Source organism: Candoia aspera, chromosome 1 (genome assembly GCF_035149785.1).
Source record: "Candoia aspera isolate rCanAsp1 chromosome 1, rCanAsp1.hap2, whole genome shotgun sequence".
Classification (NCBI taxonomy): Eukaryota; Metazoa; Chordata; class Lepidosauria; order Squamata; family Boidae; genus Candoia; species Candoia aspera.
The window spans coordinates 314153197-314177528 of NC_086153.1; the positions used below are offsets into that span (position 1 = coordinate 314153197).

At 37.7% G+C, this 24332-nt stretch overlaps 1 protein-coding gene across 4 annotated transcripts in view; it reads left to right on the forward strand.

Annotated features, from left to right (window-relative positions):
* MARK3 (microtubule affinity regulating kinase 3) overlaps positions 1–11960 on the forward strand; it is a 73863-nt gene extending 61903 nt beyond the window's left edge. Inside the window, exons 15-18 of one of the 4 annotated variants that reach the window (XM_063290395.1) lie at positions 119–376; positions 3523–3549; positions 7107–7151; positions 9068–11960. In XM_063290395.1, the coding sequence (XP_063146465.1) occupies positions 119–376; positions 3523–3549; positions 7107–7151; positions 9068–9413 (676 nt within the window). In that variant the 3' untranslated portion in view covers positions 9414–11960. The remainder of the gene's footprint in view (positions 1–118; positions 377–3522; positions 3550–7106; positions 7152–9067) is intronic. The other 3 variants (XM_063290397.1, XM_063290396.1, XM_063290398.1) reach the window with 3 other exon arrangements.
* Positions 11961–24332: the final 12372 nt, after the last annotated feature.

Below are 24332 nucleotides of genomic sequence, written 5' to 3' on the forward strand. Positions count from 1 at the left end.
TCTACAAATCTTTTTGTGCTATGGTATAGTAGTATATTATGCTGTTTGTAAACACAGCTTTGTAAACCACTGAGTTTATACAGTTGAAATGTTTAAGACCCCTGTGATTTTATTCCAGCACCATTCCTGATCAGAGGACACCAGTTGCTTCAACTCACAGTATCAGCAGTGCAACAACACCTGATCGTATCCGATTCCCAAGAGGAACCGCCAGTCGTAGTACTTTCCATGGTCAGCTTAGAGAAAGGCGCACTGCCACCTACAATGGACCCCCGGCATCACCTAGTTTATCTCATGAGGCAACACCACTCTCACAGACACGAAGCAGGGGCTCCACTAACTTGTTCAGTAAATTGACTTCAAAGCTGACTAGAAGGTATGTATTTTTTAAAGAATCACAAACTAAGTTATGATTACCACAGGAATTCTCAGAATTGAAGAATTACACCTATATACATGTTGCATTTTTATGTGTCAGTTACTTTATTCTGTAACTATTTTTAAAAGTTAAATATTGACCATAAAAGTATGCAAATTATATATCAAGTTCAGGAGCATTACTTTGTAATAGCTGCCTGCATTTTCTCTCAAACAGATGTTTCCCTAAACTGGATAATACAGTAGGTTCTCATCCTGCAAAGAGGGTTGTATTTGCTGAGCTAACCTCAAAAAACTGTTCAGTAGAAGTTTGCAGAAGCCAGTTAAAATGACCCATCTTTTAAAAAGTGTGAAATGTGGTGTAGAATATCTGCTGTAGAGCAAAGTATTTTAATGAATAGGAGTGTCGAAAATGTTCCATGCTTGGATCAGTTGGATTCGGGAGGTCCATGATTGAACTGAAATACGCACGTTTCAGATACTTTGGTCCATGCACAGAGGCAACAGTTGTTTAGAGCAGAAGTGTTTAGAGTGGAGAAGAAAAAGCAAAGAATACTGGTAGCTGAAGGGAGGTAGGAGAAAGTGCTAGGAAGATTGGCAGATGGCAGGCCAGGGGGATTTGCCAAGCTGGGATATTGATGTTGGCTCAAGGGAATGAATCCACTAGGACGATTAGGAGGCAGACAGGCATGGGAAATATGTTATGCCAAGTTTTAACTTAGGAAATTTTACCAACAGACCGTTGTTTCGGCCAGCTTTTCTGGAATGTTGCCTCTTTGCAGTTTATTTAGTAGTTTCACTTTATTGTGATTCAGCTCTGTAGCATATAACAAGAAAATGAAAAGCATTACTTATACAAACTTTTCTCAGAATGTGCCACATACCAGATAGAAAGAATTAGCTTTAGAGACCAAGTTAATGTTCAGTGCTTTAGACTTGTAGAGACAGAAGAAGGTGGACAATATAGGTGCTGTAGCCTCAAAATGAAAATCTGAGAATGTAACATTTCCAAACATAACATCTTTTATACCTTTTTGTCTACATTCACTTAAAGTTACAGTTGCAGATTTTGTAAGATATGTCAGGAACAGGATTGTTCTCATGGGCATTTATCTTTGCCTTGAACAATATGGATTACTGGGAGCTGCACATCTAAAACTCCCATGTTACAGAGATTCCAATATGCAACTAATTAAGCAAATGGGTAAGGTCCATTCCTCAGTTGTAGAAGATAAGTTTTGCAAGCAGAAGATACCAGGTTCTATCTTCAACATCTCTGTAAAGGGACTCAAAACCAGGAAAAGCACTGAAAATTTGGATGTTTGCAGTAGTTTATATATATTGATTAACTGAACTTCCTGGGTTTTTCATTGAATATCTCCAAACACTCGGCTCTTTTCTGTAAGAGAGTTTTACTGTACCACCATTGCTTAGATCACTTTAGTTATGCCTGCTTAGTGTTTAAACCACTCATGCAATATTAATCCTTTGTCTGTACTGCACACATTGTGTAGCCAATGCAAATCTTACGACTCATGAAAAAGGGGAGGCCCTGTGTAAAGAATCCTATCCCTCTGGTAGCAGGGAACTTGGACATGGAGTACTGTAACAAAATTTAGTGCCCTGTGGATGATGTTTTGGGCCACCTAGTTGGTTTCAATTCTTTCACTGAATACCAGAGATTTTATTTTTTAGAAGTCATTTTAGTCCAAAACAGGGATGTACAAAATTCAGGAATTTGGGAATGGAATGTTTCGTTCCTGAGCAGCGAATTGTTGTACATCCCTAGTCCAAAATGATCAAATACTTACAATGTGAGTTCCCATTGTATCTGAATTTTTCAAAGAATGTCTGTAAACAACCTGAAGTGTGCATGGTACTTGCCTATCTGTATAATATTTCAATCCATGTTTACACTCTTGAGTCATACATAAGTAGTTCTATAATTTACTGGCATACTTTGTAAGCAAAGTCCTTTTGATAGTTGGTCATATTTGTAGAAACTTGTTTATAATGTACATATATGTTGCAGTGTTCAGAGTTGATTCCTAAAACATGTACATTCAGAAAGTAGCACTTTTCATATCTTGTTACCAAAGATGTAATATGTGCATTATTTCTGCAAGTGATCAGAGCTATGTATACAGCTGACCGAACATTTAACTTTTACTCCAAAATGTAGTAATTTTATGCTTGGAATAATTCATACATATTTCCCCAAATTATCATTCTTTGTCTATGTATTTATATCCTACAACAATGTTGTTTAGGCATTTAAAGCATTAAAAAAAAGATGGGTGTTTATCTTATGTGAAATATTTGTGATTCTGTCCTTGGAAAATAGAAAAAAAGTAGTAGATTTAGGTCATGTAATGAGGAAATAAACTGGGAAAATACGTTCTTTTTTCCAAGTCCCCAGTGCTTTAAAATATGCTGGTTTAGATGTAGTTACTCACTTATAAGGAGAAGCAGACAGAAATGATTTGATCACCCCTCCTCTTTAAATCACCTGACCACTCCCAGTCCCCAGATATTTTTCTCAAGGTCAGGGAATGTAGAGAAAATTCACAGAAAATGGCAGAAACTGTTCCCACCCTACTTGTCAAAATTTTCTCCATCCAGCTTTTGGTGACCTTTTTCTTCTTCAATGCCTAGTGCGATCTTCTATTCCGGTAAAACATTGTTAAGGGAATCGGAGCATTTGTGGGTTGGTGAAGCAAGCCATCTTCCACCTGCCTCCTTCTGAGGGCTGATATCCGTTTTCATACTCTCTTCCAGAACATAAAGAACTAGAAATGTACATACTGTCTACAGTAATCCAAATGTATACATTGTCTTGATCTTTGGTCGATTATAAAATGCAGAAAGCAGAAGTGACATGAGATGATTCCCTGCTGTTCAGAAGAGGTGCTAGATCAATTATTGATAAGTACTAGGAGCACACAGAGAAGAAAAATGTTGAATTTCTTTTAACACAGGCCATCCATTTCAATAACTACTTTTAATTTGATTAATGAATTTGAACTGTTTCCATATTTCATTCAGCTAGTCTTACCATTCTGTGTCTCACACAATGAATAGATTTTCAGTTTATTTCATAATAACCCATTTGTTAATTATTATTTTGGCTTTAATTTCTTTTAGAAACATGTCATTCAGGTTTATCAAAAGGTAGGATTTTATTCATATATTCATATTTTTAAGAACCAGCTCTTGCAATTAACACTGAATTTGGCTTTCTAGCCTTAATTTTTCTTTTTTAAAAAATGAAACAACACTAAACCTTCTGCTGAGAACTAAATACTTTTCATGAACCCAAGAAAATAAAATAAAAACACCTCATATTAACTAATGATAATCCCTGTGGATCTTTGACACCTGAATAAATGAGATGCAAAGCATGCCTTCATGCGCTTTACTTACTTTAATAGTACCCAAAATAATTTTCTTTATACTAATACACTTAGCATGCTTATGATTGGAGAATTATGTTTGGTGATACTGATTTAAACGAGTAATACACAAGTAACAGGTAAGTAACTCAGTACTTGTTTTATCATTCACATTTTAGTTTCAGAACCTTGTAAATTTCTACTAATCATAATACATTTGGAAGCTATGTTTTAATTTGCACATAAATTATTAATATTGATAGTGACACTTCTAAGTAGCTCAAGGATTTTCAGAATGTGTATGTGTGTGTGTGTTGATTAAAAATGGAAGGTGGTGTATCTGCTGCTTACTTGATATTGATGAATATATTAATTAGAAAAGAAGGAGGAACGAAGACTACTGCTTCCTACTTCTCCCTTGTCAGTTTGCAGCCAGCAAGGGCATTAGAGCTTGTCAGAGCTTGTCTGAATGTTCTGCAAGTTTGAGAACTGGCCTTTGAAACTCATCTGCACAGTATCTCTTCATATGCTTTACTTTGAATTTTTCATATCATTCTTCTCACTGAGAGCTTCTCCACTTTCATATGGACTGCATTCAGTATTACATAAACAGAGTTTTCTTATGTAACAGGACTTGCCTTAGCTTTATTTCCCCTCTCCTGGATCTAGATAGTCACTCAATTCTTCTGAGCAGATTTGGGGGAAGAAGGGAGAATCTATTCTATTGGCAAATACTATTCAATAATAGTTAAGACTGATAGAGCTATTTTGCGTATAAAGTTGTCAGTTTGCAAGGGTTTGCATTGTCAGTCCTTGAGGTTTTGAGTTAAATAGATTGAATTTAGTTCTTTTCCCTGTAGGCCAGAATATATTGTAAGGGTTACATAATTGAAAGTTGTCATCACTGGGCATCACAGGAGTCACAGGCATTGCTCATTTCACACAAAGTGAATGCTCGAGTCCTTAGTAAGAACAATATTCTCCACTATTTTCAATTACATCCAAAGTCAACCTTAAGTGAAAGCATGTTTTCTGTTGCCTGTTTTTATTTTTCTATGAGAGCACCTAAGTTAATTAGGCCAATAGATTTTCTGAATACTCTGGAATGAAAGTATATGATCTTTGAGACATTTCATTTCAGTTTTTGAAGCAAATATACACAAATGTAATGTTGCATTCCTGCACATACAAAATGCTACTTCCTGTAAAATTAGTTAAGGCAGAACAATTTTAAATGCAATTATAATTTATTTTGAATTAAATTGTGTAGTCTTCCATATATTTCCTCAGTGGTGTCTGCATCATAACAGCCTTGTATGTCTTTTAATGTAGTTTTATACAGCTTCACCAATAGTAGCAAATGGAAGCACACTTGTTTTAAGTTGAAACTAATAAATTTTACTCCCTAGTTAATACAGCGTGAAACCAGTGACATACTTCAGTTTTGTTTGTTTATAACTTTCTAGCACTCTTTAAAAAAAAAAACCTTAGAGCAGTAACCCCCCAAAATAAAAATATAATAATCTATTAAAACATCTTTATTAAAAGAAGCAACAGAACAGCAGTAGAAACCATTTTAATGCTGAAGTCACTAAGAGAAGGCTATCTAAAAAGCACTTTTGTTTCTGTGTTAAGATACTTAAATTTTTAATTTAAGTATATTTTGCTTGTATTGTTGTCACAGCTTAATTGACAACATAAAGGCCATCTGGATTTTGTTGTTGTACACCAATTTTGCAATAATTATAAAATCCTATTGGGTCATTCTTATCATATGAGTTCACTGCTTAATTTCTAATGTTTAGCATATATCTTGCATTGCTGTATTAATAAATTTACAACCGTTACCAGTACGAGAGTCCTTACATAACACAGTGCCCAAAACAATGAATTATAGCCCAAGATTATATTTCTTATTTCTCTTTTACTATCTTCCAGTATAAGACACAATGGAAATTAATGGAAAAAGTTCCATCACTATTGTTACGTTATATTAGAGAGCAGTTCTTCTAATGTTATAATATTAATTAGCCTTTGAATTGTTCTATAGAATGCTATCAAATTTTATTGCTGTGCAGAATTAGACTTCAGGTAGAGTTTTAGATTACGAAGTAATAAAAAATCCTTGTAGATTTAATACACAGTGCACTGAACTGCAAAGAGAAATAAATGTAGTTTTCACAGATTTGTGAAATAACTCAGACTGTCACATCAATCAATTTTGTTTTCATCTATCAGCCAGCTAGCCTCCAGAGAGTATTATTTAGACTCTGCCTACTGTACAGTACATGTTTCCTGTCCAGGAATACATGTACAATTTCCCTGAATATGTTGAGCCAATCAAATACATTTTTATTGCTACTATATTTTATATTGAAGTTTAAGGTAAAACTTTCTGTATCAAGGTAACTAAAATTTCACACAAGGCTGTGACAACACTGCAGTCAGGGGTTTGGATAAGATCTTTGTAAAGACTTTGCATCGCCAGTGTGCTTTCAGTTCAGTATCTCATTCTGTACTAAAAATGATAGGTAGCTCTGAGTGAACAGTGTAAAGAAAGGACTTTTTCCCTGTTATTCTGTTACCTATTGATCCATCCATTGACAGTAATTTTGTCTGTAGGCAGAAATTTATTTTAAAGAGAGAAATTAAAAAACAGTGTTAATTAGAAAATATGGAAGGTTAGTTGAGATTCTTGTTTCACATCCAGTTCGTGCAAATTTTCTTTCCATCTCTTTCTGAAAGAATTGAGACAAACTGTCTTGCATTATTTCTGTTTCTTTAAAGGTTTATTGTTAACAGGTAAGGGAGAGGGATGCTAAGTAGATGAGATTACAGAGTAATAAAATTTCTACCTGAAAATGTGGATACTGTGAACAGCAATTATAAAATTGGATGTAAAATTAGACAATTTATGTATCAAAGAAATGCTTTTGAAATCTTGGGAAGAATAAAACAGAAATATAGGGTGGTGGTTATTAGCTTATTTTAAACTGAAATGAATTTTTATTGCTTTAATTTATTTTTCCTTCCTATCTAGCATCTTCTGCAAGTAGCTAAGTCTTTCAAGATCATCATGGTTACAATTCATTTCTAATCTTTCTAGAATAGCTCTAACAGCAAATACTTGAGGCTTCCCAATGTATTTTATATAGAAAAAGACATGCTTGGTGTCCTGAATTTACTGATCATTTCAGTGTTTAAACCCAACCAGTGAATTGCAACTAAATTGAATGAGATGTCACTGTGCAGTGTTCTGCCAACCTTATTTGTGCTAGTGTAAGATTTGTCTTCTCTTTCCTGCTTTCTTTGTGCTTCGGCATTGTTTTCATTGAGGCTCCCAACTGAATATGAGAGGAACGGGAGATATGAGGGCTCAAGGTGAGGGCAACGCTGTTTTTTTGCTTAAAATGTTAACTTAGATTAGTATGTCTCTTTCTTCCCTCCTCCAAAAGGTGTTAGGGTGGTGGTGGCGGTGGTGGTAGAGGCAGCATCATCATTAGCTTAACAAGTATCTGAAACCCAGAATGCCTCCTATCTGCAAAACTGTGATTAACTCATTCAGAGTACATGATTCTGACTTCTCATGCAAGTATAGACCTACTTCCACATCCCTAGAAATAGTCCAGGATCGTAGAATAAATCAGCTCTCAGAGATCCAGCAGATCGTTTGCTGTTAAAGAACATTTCCTGTTTAGCTTCAGATTGTCCTGTAAGGAACCTACTTCTATCGCCAGATAAAGAAGGACATATGTGCTGAAATTGCCAGTTCAGATCTTAGGATGGGAAAACATTCTTACATAGAAGCAGTTTCATGTGACTAGGAATTAATCACAGAAATGTCTGTAACAAGGGCTTTGTTTTGAATGAGGAGCCAATTATTTATTTATTTATTTATTTTATTCAAATTTTGCTACCACCCATCTCCCCCAAAAGAGGGACTCTGGGCAGTTTACAATAAAATTAAAACTATAATAACCATTAAAATCCTATAAAAATAAAACAATTTTTATACAATTTTTACAGAAACTCTTAGATTTTATTGACCTAAAAAACCCCAACCACCACCACCTCTGGGATTCTGTTAGAAAATACCACATACTGGGAAATTAAATGAAATGTAGTCGTTTTCTTGAATGCCAGTTTTATCTCTGAAACATCTGGCACAATTCTGATTCCATGCACAAAACTTAACAGTACCAGATAACGTTTTGGTTTTTTTTTAGAATTTAGGTGATTAATTCTTTTCAAAGGGACATGGCAATTAATTCACAGGATCAAGCAGCAGAAGAAATGAACTTCTAAAAATTCCTGTGATCTCATCTTCTCTTAGCTTATCCCTAAAGAGTAAGGGAATTGGGATGGGAAAGGAATGAGGACCAGTGGTAGGATGCATTTGTCATATAGAAGCAAATGTTTTTTCACCCAGAAGGCTGCAGTCCAACAAACAATAAGCAAAATCTTACAGCTGCTGGTGTAAGTTGAAGTAAACTGCAGCTATGATTTCAGTTCTAATTTACCTGTATACACAATATAACAGTTTTGGAATAAGTATGTTAAGTTTGCATTTTTCCTGGAACAAAACATAAATGGTAGTTTTCACCCATACTTACTAATACAAAACATGAAAAATTATAATCTTTATTTTTAAAGAAAATAAGACATTTTAAAACATATTTTCTTTAAAAATAAGGAAAATCTTTAAAGATCTGAAGTCTTGATCTTCTAGCAATTATAAAGGTTCAAGGAGTCCTTTCTAACAGGATTTTTGCACATGCTCTAGGTGCAGCACCAATTTATTGTGCTCTCCTCCTCCCTCAAAAGTCTTAATAGTGGGGGGCATGTAAATTGTTCCTTAAAAACCCCAATTCCCAATATTGTAAATGTGCTTCAATATAATCTATAAAATTTGACATAGGCAAGCCTGTGTGTTTGGTATCCTGTGAGGATGGAATATGACCAATAAGGGAGAAAGATTTGGACCAGAGAAGTCGCAGTAAAGTAGTGATATGCAACGCCATAGCACTCTTTCATTTGCAGCTCCCCCCCCCCCCACCCGGCATCTGCTTTCTGGAGGGGGTAACTGTGGCCCTCTTTAGCTTGAGCATTATAGGACTGTGTCTAATTCATGTGTTGCTAAACACTAACCTAAGCTTTTAATCATACTGGGAACAGTAGCAACTGATAGAAGAACCTTTTTAATAATGCATGCATCAAAAGACAATGGCTTTTACTAAAAGAGCAATTTCCAGGGAAATTGGTTCATCCGTGAATACTGAACCTTGATTTCATTTCAGTCGTAACGTGGCTGTTGATCAGAAGGATGACAACAAAGAAGCCAAACCCCGTTCACTACGATTTACTTGGAGCATGAAAACTACCAGTTCAATGGATCCTAATGATATGATGAGGGAAATTCGCAAGGTCCTGGATGCCAATAATTGTGACTATGAACAGAGGGAACGTTTCTTGCTTTTCTGTGTCCATGGGGATGGCCATGCAGAAAACCTCGTGCAATGGGAGATGGAGGTGTGTAAGCTACCCAGACTGTCCCTGAATGGAGTTCGCTTTAAACGGATATCGGGAACATCCATAGCTTTTAAAAACATTGCTTCCAAAATTGCCAATGAATTAAAGCTGTAATGAGAAGAGCGATCGAGTTTGTAAATTAAGTAGCAATTTCAAGTGGTTTTGTTTTGTTTTGTTCTGAGAACACCAATGGTAATGTATAGAATACTTAGGGCAATAACTTCTGCATCTTCTGGATCATGATATTAAAACAAACAGTTCAGACAAGCTGCTGAGCTGGGAGAGAAGTTGGACTTTTTTTATAAGTGCACTACAGCATTAAAGTTGCCTATGTAAAATATTCCCTTCTGCTTTATTTCCATTGCTCTGAGTCTTGGCGAACAATCTAAAACACACCATGTATACATTTGGATATTCCTCCTGTTGTGTGGATGTGTGAATGTACAGTATGTGTGTATAATTATAATATAAAAGTATTATATGTAAACAATTCATTTATAGCATCAGAGCTGTACCAGTACCTCTTTGGGGTTAATTTTGGTGCTAAAATTGGAAAGGCCAAGGTGAAAGCCCTCAAAAATACTAAATACTCAGTAAATGCAAGTTTCACAGTTCACTGTTGTTTTTAAGATTATGAAGGTTTGGGTTTATGGGTATGAACATTATTCCTGTGTTTTTAAAGAATAATTTTCATGACATAATTTAATTTTTTCCCCAAATCATTCATTTTTTCTTGCACCTATTTATTATTATTTAAGTCTGAAATCAATTTAAATTACTTAATTGTGATAATTAAAATTGTGGGGAAATGCTACAAATTTTCCTTTTTTTTCCTTTGCTAAGCAGGTTGAGCATTTTATCCTCATCTTGTTTTTTTTCTAGTACAGATTATAATTTTAAAAATTTACTTGAAAAGTTTGCTCTCAACTCCCATTCATTTCAGTGGAGCTGGTACAGAGAAAACTTCTTGATGAAATTGATAGAAATTTTGCATCTACCTTATAATAATTTATTCTGAAGCAAAAACATGTATTCAGACATTTCTAGTGTGACAGAAATTCCTGTGGCAAAATAACTGGGCCAGATCAGCAAAAAATAATCAAGAGCGAGAGAATTCTTGAATTCCAATAATTAAACTTTCTTGTAGGTGTTGTCCAATGACTGATACTATTGATCATAAACAAAACACTATCAGCATAGTTTGCAAAAGTGTAAAAGTGAGAAGGTACAACATGCCCAGTCAGGACTTATGTTTTAGATTGGTCGTCTCCAACTGGATGCTGTCCAGATTTTAACACTGGTTATGCAGGCTGGGAATTATGGGAATGGTAAAAAATTTCAGGGAGATTCAAGGATTGATCTCTAAATCTAATAGTGACTCAGTTTTGTCAGGTGCATTCAGTGGCCTAAACTTCCTTAAAGCCTTGCTGCTGGTCCAGTCTTCCTTTGTCATCAAGTGCATCCTATACAGAAAATTCTGCCCTTAGAGACAAAAAGCTGTTGAAAAGGGGGGGAGGGAAGATTGCCTGACAGCGACAAGATAGCTCACAATTTCCATTTGGAAATAGTTCTGTAAATCTGTACAGGTTTATATGCTTTCTTGCACAGCTTCATATCTAAAAATATTTTAGTCACATTGCTTTGGAGTTTAGACAGGGATTGTAAAAGGCTTAAATCTTGGCTGTTATGCTGAGTGCATAAATCCGATCCCTGTACCTTTATCTAAACTTCTGTTTTCTAAGCTTTTGACAGAGCTTCAGACATTCAGTGTAATTATGATGATTAAAACTCTTTAAGAAGGTTTGCTGATCCTCCATTGCAGGTGATACTAAGCAATATTTAGGGTGTATACAACTACATGAATTGGCTGTAATCATCTGCCTTTTTTCAAACTGTTATCTCCTCTACTGGTCCCTACTAAACTGGGTGTGATTTGTATAAATCAAATCATAAGATGATATAATCTTTTCTGCTGACTGTATCAATGCCTTATTAAAATTTGACAGGAGCTTAATTATCGTATATTAGATATATGGTCTGGCAAAGAACTTCATTTAGAATGCAGTGAGTTGAATTATAGTATTTTATTTCATTTGGATGCACCCATTTAAAGTTCAATCCAGAATGGTAATACAGAATACTGAATGTTTCAGACGTTTTTCATCTATGTGTAATTCTCCATGAAACCTTGTAAAGATGTTATATTAATCCTGCATTGCTGTAGTATAGCATAAAATGACTGACTTCTATTTTAAAAAAAGAACAGTATTCTGTATAGAGATATAATTACAACAATTGTTCAACAGTGGCTGTAACGAGTACTGATTCTCCATTTTGTCGAAGCAATAAACCACATTTCAGGGCAATTTAAAATTTCAGGTGAGTATCCATCTGTCCTGTTACCTTTCCTGTTTAAATCTTTTTAAGCTAACTGAATTTTTTAATGCATAAAAATTACCCATTTTTATATTGTTCTGAAGAGTCAGGCCAAAAGTAAAGAATAAAAAGGATGTTTCAAGATAATAAATATATACACTTAGAATTTGCAGACTTGCTGAATGAGATTTGACCATGTTCATAATTTCTGTGCTGAAGGTACTCTGCAATACAAACCTTCCAGTGATGCTATAGGTTTTCTAATAAATTTGTCACCTGCCATAACTTGTTTCTATTTGTCAGTGGCATATATTGCACTTACCTTAATTTTGAATTCATTGTAAAGGTTTAGGATTTCAAAACGATTAACTAAAGTTTCCGTTGTCTACTTCATAATTCATCCAATTCAGTAGCTACTGTTTATTCTACCAGTGGATGCATTGGGATGCTTGTCTTAGTAGTATGCATGCAGCCAGCTTTTATACATAGACACTGGAAAGGAACATACCTCCTGCCTGTTGTAAAGGCTGTCCTGTCACCCATTCTTAGAGTGGGTTTGCATTCTGTTTGCAAGTGCTATTATTGCCAGAAAAGCTCAAAATCTTGCTTCCACCACTATTAGAGTTTCTTTTTCTGGACCACCACCTTCCAACTGAATCCTAAAGTGTAGTGCAAATTTTAATAATGTCATTTCCAATTTGCTATTTGAGTATGTTGTCAATGCCCATATTTAGTTGATGCAGTACCTGATACTGCTCAGGATACATTATTTTGGTAAAGAATGAGATAATATTGCTTGAAACAAATATTATACTAACCCAATCATTTCTTACACTGTTTCTGCTTTAACTTTATAGTGTAGCTATGTAAGTATTGTTTCCTATAAAAGAATGAAAAGCTCTGAGGTATTCAGTCAGGAAACTAGTCTAGTATCCTATTTCGCACAGTGGTAAATCAGCTATATAAAGCCCAGTGTTAAGTGTTGGCATTCTGAGGTGCTGCCTCTGACAATTTAGGTTCCATTAGATGCTGTGGCTGTTGGAATATTCTGAACAGTATATTGAACATGTTGTCAATGTGCTTGTTTCTGATGCAATCATAGCTACTAGAATACAGAAATGAGCAACCCAATATCTTCCAGATGTTTAGAATTAAAATGCCCACCCCCCAGTGTTAATGCTAATGAAGGCTTATGCAAATGGTCTAAAACACCTGAAGACTTCCAGGTTGTCCCTAGGTATAATGTCTAAGTGAAAATAGGATTTTTCTTCTAAACGTCTACCTTGCAGTTCTAGGTTTCTTCTTCATAGTCAGTTTTGGATTTTACCTTCATGAATGGGTGCCCTTCAGTGATTTGGTTACCTCACTACTCATTTCCAGATGCAGGTGGAAGCTGGCTGCCTGGCTGGGTCCATTTACATGCAGAACTAGCGCATTTGCAATCAGTGGTCCAGGTCTCGCTGAACCCATGAATTAGGAAATTTTACATTTATGTTATAGCATTTACTTAACTGAGAGCCCGTTTGGTGTAGTGGTTAATGCATCAGGCTAGAAACCGGGAAACTCTGAGTTCTAGTCCTGCCTTAGGCACAAAGCCAGCTGGGTGACCTTGGGCCATTCACTTTCTCTCAGCCCTAGGAAGAAGGCAATGGCAAACCACTTCTGAAAAACTTGCCAAGAAAACTGCAAGGACTTGTCCAGGCAGTCTCTAAGAACTGGACATGAACAGATTGTGTGTTTTTTTAATCTACTTAAATTATTCAGTCTACATGTTCATTAGGCATGGCTTTCTTTGTAGAAGCCACTCCAATTCCTTTTCAGCAGGTCTTCTGTATTGTGCTTTTCCACCAGCTTATGTAGAACAGGCTGGAGTGCTTTGAGGACAGGATTTTTTTTTTTTTTTTTAAAGATCTATCTTTCATTAATATGCACAGATCTCCTGTGCCTGTGGATAACAGTATAACCCTATGCAACTTGATTCAGAAATAAATGTTACTGAATTCAGGGTAAATAGGATGCCCTTTTACAGAAGGGACAAGAACAAGTCCTTAAAATCCCAGCTATTGACCTGGAGGTACAGAGAGGATGTGCCCAAAATATATATCCAAATCAACCAATGGGGAAAGGACTGTTGAAGGGCTTTTGGAAGTATAACCTATCTGTTCATCTGAGCTTTTCAAGAAGGCCATCCGTTTGGAGAGATGATAGAGGGATCATTTTAAGAGTTCTTGTAATAGGGATAAACAAGGCAATGTAGTAGCTCTGGAGTTCATAGCTAACTGTACAGCACATCTAAACCAGGAAATTGTAATGACCGTGGTGGCCACATGATGTCTCTCATGTGCAGAAATAGAAAGAATACATTGCTGTATGTAGTTTCTGGTGCTGTCATCACTAGAGAGATCTGCTGAAAGAGGAGTGATGAAATTACAATGAATAACTGGAAATGCATAGTTAATTTGGTTTGTTGGCAGACCTGTTGGTTTATTTTTAAGACTTGTGGGCTTTTTTTTTCCCAGCAGAGCTCCAAGGCAGCATTTAAAAATAAATTAAAAAACAGAAAAATAAAACTCTCAAAAAATCCTAAATTTATATTTAAAATTAAATAAAAAACCCTCAAATATCAATAAGTGGTCCAGCTGTGTTACCATACAACTGAGTTAGAAGGGGTGCCACTACCAAGAAAACCTGAGGGTCATCTACAAGCAGCAGAACCTTCCTAACAGATGTCAAGCCACATGTTGGCTGTTAGTAAGATCAGTCCCCTTTTACATACATTGAGGGCTTTATAAACTTAAATCAACACCTTGAATGAGCCCAATAGCTCAGTAGAATCTCATGGAGCAATTTTTAGGATTGGTGTTAAGCAGTTGCATTTATGGGAACAGTAGTCCAGCGTATCTGGAAGGCATCAGGCTGTGGAAAGCCATTTCTATATTGTTTCAAGAACTCAACAAAAGCAAGTATGCTCAGTCTGAGCAGGACATCCTTCAAGTTCCAGTCTGGTGTTAGCCCTTGCAAAAGTCTGTACTATTAGGACTTAGGAACTGTAATTGCACAGGAAGTCAAAATAACTACACATAGACACACAAAATGTCAAGTGAGGGTTAGCAGAAAGACTGGCTTGATACTAAAACCACAAAGTCTGCCTTTAGTCACTTTCTTAAAATGGAATGCAGGAAGTAGAGCCTCACAAACAAAATGTTGTAGTGTATCTCCTTGACAGCTATGTATTTATCTGAGAGAGTGAGGAAAGAGTGCGACAAAAGGAAAAAAAGCTTCAACTTTTTTGCTCTGAATGTGGTGGTGGTGGTGGTGGTGATGAGATGAGAGAGAGAGAGATTGGGGATTTATAAATGCAGTCAATCTGCATGCAAGGAATTACAGCTCAAGGCTTTTGGCTACACTCACTTTGGCCTAACGGGATATCTAGGGAGCATTTGCTTTGCCACAGTGGAGAGGGAGGAACAAGTGATTTTATTGGGAATTAAAATTGATCTCAGCATTGCTGCTGCCTGGTAAGATTAACAATGGATTATATTGCAAGGCTCTGTAATTAACTCGTTTGTAGCATTGTCATCCAATCTGCCACTGAATATAATACTCCACTACCCTGCATTCTGTTCTCTCCACCTATCTTACACTTGCAGTGAAAGCAATCATTAGCATTGCAAGACTGTTTTATTCCTGCCATTTCAGTGCCAGCCCACAACCTGCAATGGAGAGGGGAAGTGTCTAAATTCCTCCAGTCACATCTGCACATAAACCATTCAAAGCTTGACTGTTGTATTCAGTGTATTCTCAAGCTTTCCTGCCCACTATTTGCTTTCAGATTTCCATTATCAGAATTATTTTTAAAATGTCCCTTGCTAAAAATAAGAGGATTTTTCTTCATTGCTGTTACCGTGGCAAAATCAGGTAAGTGCATACTGGAGCAGGGAGACTTTTGGTCTTTAACCATTAAAACCAGCACCTTGAATTGAGACCAGCAAATCACCAACAACCAATATGGATCTTTCAGCCTATAAGAGCCTAGCTGCTGCATTCTTACACCAACTCAAGCTTCCCAGTGTTCTCCAAGGGTAGCCCTGTCATCCACATATTGCAGTACCTTAAATACTGCACCAGTGTCCTTTTTGTGATGTCCACCTGAGAATCCAGGGACCACAGAGGAGCACAAAAGAGTCCCATGGAAAAGTCTGTCAGTCTGCTCAGCTTTTTAATGACTCTCCAAACAGTTCACAACTGAGTCAGTGTGTCAGCTGTCATCGCAACAGCAGGAAGAGGTGCCTAACAGAAATAATTTGCTTCTAAAAGCTAATGAAGTAGTCCTTAGATCCTTGTCCCTTGGGGAAAAAAAAGTCGGGGGCATCCTGGGCAAAAGCATCTGGTGAGAGGGTCATGTGAAAGCAAGAAATTCTGTTATATCCTGGCAAAGTCCTACTATATTAAAATGGTAATTGTCCCTCTTAGAAACAACCCCCCCCAGCCCCAACTGACTTTGATTGCAAAGTAATAAAGATAAGACAGCAGGGGGCCAGCTAAGCACTAGGAGATGTAAGAATTGTCCCTGTGCAAACAAAACATTTGTCTGAAATGGCTCTTTCTTGTCTAGTTCCCATAGAAACAAAGTTGCACCCTCTGGCTTCCCTGTTTCTTGCAGCTGATTAAAAAGTAAAAGTCTAGCTCCTGTTCACATGTTCCTGACAACCATGAGTCAGACCAATGAGAATCAGTTGACATTCCCAGTGCATCTGTTCGGTACCATTCCTGCTATTCAGTTGAATAGAAGATGCAGCCACACAATTGGGTGTGTGCTTGAAAATGCTGTCTGTTTTCTATTATGGAGCTAGTCAGCTACCAACTAAGGCCACATCTGATCAGGCAGCAGAATAGGAAGTCATAGATGGAAGCAAAGTCAAGTTTGGGCCAGTACACTGGGAAAGAAACCATGACCACAGGAGGGTTGCAACATCTGGTTCAGAAAGCAGAGGCTGATTTGCTGAAATGAGGCTAGCAAAGGATATACTCAAATGGAATCACTTTCTGAACAATAAAAGGGTTTGGAGGAAAGGACATCCATGGGGTGGGGGTGGGGGTGGGGATCAAAAACTCAAAGACAGTAACTGCAACAATGCAATTCCCACCTTTTGCACAGCCATGGCCACCATTTTGACTTTTTTGACAACCCCACTCTGGATGCTCCTGTCTGAAGGCAGGGTTGCTTCCTTGCTTTCTGCTTACCTGATAGCTGTTCATTTTCACACATTATTGCTCCATCTAAAACCTAGCGACGCATAAGGTTTTCTGTCAAGGCTTTTATTGAGCATCCTCCTGCCTTTTTCATGGAATTTTACAGGGAACTCAGAGGTCACCACCTGCTTGTCATCCTTTTTTTCCTCACTTCTGCTTTCCTTCTGATGAAAGATTAAAGTTGAGTGCCAGCATTGTGGCAGTATTTGCATCACTGCCTTAACAGAAATGATAGAGGTCGTAAAGGAAGAGCATTCATGCATTAAGACAAACCATGTTTCAATCATTATTGAAGGAGTGGTTATTTGCTGTCCCTGAACTTCTTGGAATCTCAGGAGCCCTCCCCCAACTGAGCCATCAAATTTCAGTTTACAGTCCTGAGGATGGGAAATGCATAAAAAGTTTTGAATGAGCCTAAAATAAATTCAGATAAACACTCTATTTTCCCCAAATAACATTCAGTCCCCATCCTTGTGTCACAAAACCACCCACTTTGTCTCATTGCTTTCCTAACTGTAGTTCTCAGTTCCAAAAAAAAATTCACAGTTCACAGTTCCATAATGAATAAACCACGGTAGCTGCAGGGGGAAAATCAAAGAAAGCTGCAACTGTACAATCGAAGCCCCACTCCTTTTATGCACAAGGAGTGTCAAAAGGGTCAGGGCTTTGCTGTCATGGCTGCCATTTTGACTTTTTTGACCCCCTACATGGATGTGCATTACCAGCTGGGTTCAGAGCAGAGACTTAACCAAAACCATACAGAACGTTGGTGTGCCCTTTGGTGCCCCCGCCTCATTTGCTATCAAATTTGGTGATGTGGGGAAACAGATTTAAATAAATTAGCATCTCTACTTGCTGACAAGAAAAGAAACACCCAATCGAGCTTTGTTTAATGCAATGTAGTTCATGCTAAATACCTTGATACATTTTTTTTGCAGCCTAGCCAAAAAAAAAAAAGTACAGCCTAGTACTTTTGAGTACTGTATGCCAAATGTCCCGTATCTCAGAAATGAAATTAAGATTCGTGTATATTCTGAAACTATAAGCTATGCAATAATATTTTTTTCATTCCAGACTAAACTTATTTCCAGGTTATTTTTATTCTGGGAAAATAGGTGATGTTTTTGTGAGCTTAATATTTGTTGTTTAATATTTGTTTCCTGAATATATCTATGTCTTTATATCTTCCATTCCTAGGGCTAGTCCATTCCTTCATTCTTAGTGGTCACTACATTCTGTTCAGTATTTAATGGTTCATAATTCTTCCTTGCTGCCTTCTGAAACTCAACTAATTTTTTTATAATAATTTTATTAAAGATTACATTGTACAGATAAAACTAATACAAGGTATGAAAAAGAAAAGAGGAAGGAAGGAAGGAAGGAAGGAAGGAAGGAAGGAAGGAAGGAAGGAAGGAAGGAAGGAAGGAAGGAAGGAACTTCCCCCTTTGTCCCAGCAAGTATAAACAACTTTAACTTGTCACCATCTCTTAAAATACAACAATCTCTTCATCCCATATTCCCACATTCTCTATAAACAAATCTTTAAAACCTCATCCTCCGTCCTAATCAGCAAAAGTCCATTAAGGGTTAGCAGAAATAACAAACTATCTATTATAAACTGGATCTAATAGACCCACTTGAATTCCTTCCTTTTATGTTTATATCTCATTTTCTATTGTTAAACAAATCCCCCAAACCTTATCCTTCAAATCTAGTCAGTAAAAATCCAATAAAAGTTACCAGAGATAACAACATAACTGTTTTAACCTTAATCAGATAAATTTAAAACACAACAAACTCTCATATAACTCTTAACTATAAACAGAACCTTAAAACATCATCATCCAGTCCTGGGCAGAAAAAAATCCATTAAAATTACCAGAAATAGCAATCTATCTATTTTAACCTTGATCAAATAAACCGACCATATATTTGTATCTGCTCCCAAAAATCTTAATCTTTAGTCCCTTCAAATAATGTCCAGACACTTGGTATTTTCTCTTTGTCTCTTCTCACAAAATCGCTGGCAACATTAACAAATCCCTTTTGTAAATCCAATATAGAAAAGTTATCCAAGACACTCTTCTGGTCTATTACTTGTACGTCCTTTTTAGTTACCAAAACATCGGCTGGTTTCATCTGTATATCCATTATTTCATCTTTTTCCATATCCTCCTTGTAGCCTGTCATTTTAAAGTCCACATTTGAGTCAATTTCAGTCTTGTCCAGTAAAACTTATTCCTCTTCTGTAACATCATTTAGTCTATCAGTGGACAGAGATCTTTAAAATTAACTTCTGAGTCCATAGTTCACAAATATCTCTCAGTGCATCCATTGTTAAAATATTTTGCTCCGTTCTGTAAAGATTGAGTTTAAGCATTCTTCCCTTTAATTATAATCTTTATTTCCTTCTGGTGCCCTCTAGTGTCCAACCTTCAAAGTCCCATCTTACCATATTGTTTTCTTCCGAATACAAAAACATTAATAGTTTCCCATGGGAAGGATTCTTATATTTAATTTCAGATCGACCCATAGTCTGTTTATAACTTTCTAAAATCACCACTCTAGTCACCCTTTTGCTGTTAATTCTGAAAAAAAAAAATTCTTAAAGGATTGAAGGAAACTTACCTAGTGAATGCCATGAAATTTGTTCTTCTGGAGGGTCTCAATATTTAAAGAGCAATAAATAATTAATTCCAAAGTAATTAAGAAATGAGGATCAGCCAAACCTTCTGTCCTTAAAGGCTACATTATGCCTATGGGCTTCCAGTGAGGGCATGTTGAACTGAAGACATCCCTGAAGAAGCAGGGACATTATGGCTGAAATCACTGGCCAGAGAAAGGAGAAACCATGAGAATCTGCCCAAGTGTGAGCGCTTCAAGGTAGTTCCAGACCAGGAAACCAAAATCATGAATACTAATAACGAATACTAATACCTTTATTATAAGTTTACAGTAACAGAACCTTGCAAGTCTGAATGCCCCTCTCCCTTCTCTGCCTTTATGTTCCAGAGAACTAGAGGGCCAGTTCTGATATGCTTACTCAAATTACATTCCTGCTTTGGACTCAGATTTCATTTATCAGATTGGCCCTGACCTTGCTGCCCAGGTTGTACTTAAGACATGGCTATTTGTCCAGGCAGGAAGATCAGGAACTTAGTAAGGCCTGGGTGTTTCCTATTATTTTAAGAGTTTATTCTCGGCTGCCATTTCTCTTTTTCTTTGATCATATGTTTATAGTCATTTATATTGCTTTAGGTTTAAATTCTGTTTGCCACTCAGAGTTGCTTTGGTGAGAGGGGCCATATAATCAGGGCTGAGGGAGGTTGCAGTTCAGTACCACTGGCAGGTCCATATGTTTCTCCAATCCTGTAGTATTGAATAGGTTGATTCTCTCCTTGACTACAAACCTGTTGTAGGACAAATGAGATTGTTGGTGCAAATGAGATTGTTGGTGCAACATAAGATGCTGGGTCCCATATTGGAAATCTTTCTCTGTGGGACAGTTTTGGAGAAAACTACTACAGAATTACTGAAGGACCATCTATTCCTTACCTTCTTGTTGTTGTTTATTCGTGTAGTCGCTTCCGACTCTTCGTGACTTCATGGACCAGCCCACGCCAGAGCTTCCTGTCGGTCGTCAACACCCCCAGCTCCCCCAGGGACGGGTCCGTCACCTCTAGAATATCATCCATCCATCTTGCCCTTGGTCGGCCCCTCTTCCTTTTGCCTTCCACTCTCCCTAGCATCAGCATCTTCTCCAGGGTGTCCTGTCTTCTCGTTATGTGGCCAAAGTATTTCAGTTTGTCTTTAATATCATTCCCTCAAGTGAGCAGTCTGGCTTTATTTCCTGGAGGATGGACTGGTTTGATCTTCTGGCAGTCCAAGGCACTCTCAGAATTTTCCTCCAACACCACAGTTCAAAAGCATCGATCTTCCTTCGCTCAGCCTTCCTTATGGTCCAGCTCTCGCAGCCATATGTTACTACAGGGAACACCATTGCTTTAACTATGCGGGCCTTTGTTGTCAGTCAGCATCTGCAGTAATCTTTGCACCTAGGAATACAAAGTCTTTCACTGCTTCTACATTTTCTCCCTCTATTTGCCAGTTATCAATCAAGCTGGTTGCCATAATCTTGGTTTTTTTGAGGTTTAGCTGCAAACCAGCTTTTGCACTTTCTTCTTTCACCTTCATCATAAGGCTCCTCAGTTCCTCTTCACTTTCAGCCATCAAAGTGGTATCATCTGCATATCTGAGATTGTTAATGTTTCTTCCAGCGATTTTAACTCCAGCCTTGGATTCCTCAAGCCCAGCATGTCGCATGATGTGTTCTGCATACAAGTTGAATAGGTAGGGTGAGAGTATACAGCCCTGCCATACTCCTTTCCCAATCTTAAACCAGTCCGTTGTTCCGTGGTCGGTTCTTACTGTTGCTACTTGGTCGTTATACAGATTCTTCAGGAGGCATACAAGATGACTTGGTATCCCCATACCACTAAGAACTTGCCACAATTTGTTATGGTCCACACAGTCAAAGGCTTTAGAATAGTCAATAAAATAGAAATAGATGTTTTTCTGAAACTCCCTGGCTTTTTCCATTATCCAGCGGATATTGGCAATTTGGTCTCTAGTTCCTCTGCCTTTTCTAAACCCAGCTTGTACATCTGGCAATTCTCGCTCCATGAACTGCTGAAGTCTACCTTGCAGGATCTTGAGCATTACCTTACTGGCATGTGAAATGAGTGCCACTGTTCGATAGTTTGAACATTCTTTAGTGTTTCCCTTTTTTGGTATGGGGATATAAGTTGATTTTTTCCAATCTGATGGCCATTCTTGTGTTTTCCAAATTTGCTGGCATATAGCATGCATTACCTTGACAGCATCATCTTGCAAGATTTTGAACAGTTCAGCTGGGATGCCATCATCTCCTGCTGCCTTGTTATTAGCAATGCTTCTTAAGGCCCACTCAACCTCACTCTTCAGGATGTCTGGCTCTAGCTCACTGACCACACCGTCAAAGCTATCCCTGATATTGTTATCCTTCCTATACAGGTCTTCTGTATATTCTTGCCACCTTTTCTTGATCTCTTCTGCTTCTGTTAGGTCCTTGCCATCTTTGTTTTTGATCATACCCATTTTTGCCTGGAATTTACCTCCAATGTTTCTAATTTTCTGGAAGAGGTCTCTTGTCCTTCCTATTCTATTGTCTTCTTCCACTTCCGCGCATTGCTTGTTTAAAAATAATTCCTTATCTCTTCTGGCTAACCTCTGGAATTTTGCATTTAATTGGGCATATCTTCCCCTATCACTGTTGCCTTTTGCTTTCCTTCTTTCTTGGGCTACTTCCAGTGTCTCAGCAGACAGCCATTTTGCCTTCTTGGTTTTCTCTTTCTTTGGGATGTATTTTGTTGCCGCCTCCTGAACAATGCTGCCAACTTCTGTCCAGAGTTCTTCCGGGACCCTATCTACTAAGTCCAGTCCCTTAAATCTATTCTTCACCTCCACTGCATATTCCTTAGGGATATTAGTGAGCTCATATCTAGCTGATCTGTGGGTCTTCCCTAATCTCTTTAGTCTGATCCTAAATTGTGCAAGAAGAAGTTCGTGATCTGAACTACAGTCAGCTCCAGGCCTTGTTTTTACTGACTGTATAGATGTCCGCCACCTTTGGCTGCAAAGGATGTAATCAATCTGATTTCGGTGTTGTCCATCTGGTGAAGTCCATGTATAAAGCCGTCTCTTAGGTTGTTGGAAGAGAGTGTTTGTTATGCAGAGTGAATTGTCTTGGCAAAATTCTATCAGCCTATGTCCTGCTTCGTTTTGTTCTCCCAGGCCATACTTACCTGTAATTCGAGGTGTCATTTGACTGCCCACCTTAGCATTCCAGTCTCCTGTGATGAAAATAACATCTCTTTTAGGCGTGTTGTCCAGTAGGTGCTGCAGATCCTCATAGAACTGCTCAACTTCAGCTTCTTCAGCTTCTTCAGCATTTGTGGTTGGGGCGTATATTTGGATCACTGTGATGTTAGATGGCTTGCCCTGAATTCGAATTGAGATCATTCTGTCGTTTTTTGGGTTATATCCAAGCACTGCTTTAGCCACTTTACTATTAATTATGAAGGCTACTCCATTTCTTCTGTGGTCCTCTTGTCCACAGTAGTAGATCTGGTGGTCATTTGATGTGAAGTGGCCCATTCCAGTCCATTTCAGTTCACTGACGCCCAGAACGTCTATCTTTAATCTTGACATCTCACCAATAACCACATCCAATTTGCCCTGGCTCATAGATCTTACATTCCAGGTTCCAATGGTGTGTTGATCCTTAGAACATTGGATTCACCGTTCACCACCAGCACCGTCGGCCGCTAGCTGTCCTTTCGGCTTTGAGCTAGCTGCATCATCACGTCTGGGGCTAGTTGAGCTCATCCTCTGTTCCTCCCCAGTAGCATTTTGACCATCTTCCGACCTGGGGGTCTCATCTTCCAATGGTATACCGACATATCTCTGGTTGTACTGATCCATTGAGTTTTCACGGCAAGAATACTGGGGTGGGTTGCCATTACCTTCCCCAAGGATTGCATTTAGTTTGACCTCTCTGTCATGACCTTCCCGTCTTGGGTGGCCCTTCACAGTTTAGCTCATGGCATCATTGAGGTGCTCAAGCTCCAGCACCACTACAAGGTAACGATCCTTTGCTGAAGCCTTACCTTCTTAGGAACCACTAAAAGTCAACATTTAGGCATTTTTCTTGATTTCATGCCCACGGTTTGGTACCTAAGGCACAACATTCTCTTGGATTAAAATAGGAATTTTTCATGAATCATATATATCTTCTTGATTGGCTCTTATGACAATAATCATTCCTCCAGTTAGCAGATGTGGAATTAAATTCCATTATTGTATTTCCATGCCTGAGTAACACGATTGCATCAGGATATCAGTGAGTGCATGTTCCCTCAAGATGGAGGGCAGATTTATCTAATGTCAAGATGATTCTATGAAACCTCCATGTTCAGAAGCAGTATATCACTTGATACAATAGGAGGCACCCATTGCCTTTAAGATGGATGTTTGGGCATCTGATTTGGCACTGCAGAAAACCAAATTCTGCTCTGAATCTAGTTTTCCCAATCTAGATGCCTTTCAGTTGTATGGACTTCAGCTCCCAGAATTCCCTGCAGATATGATAATGGAAGAGAATCCTTAGAGTTGAACTCCACACATCTGGAGGGAACACATGCTGGGAAAGATTGGTATTCTGTTATTAGGATTAGAGAGAGATGGTAAAAAAATTAATCATGATACAGCATTGTGTGATACCTTAACTTCTCAAGCACTTAAACTACACCATGACCAGCCGCAGAAGCATGTTAACCCATATGAAATCTGGGGCCAAGCTCCTGT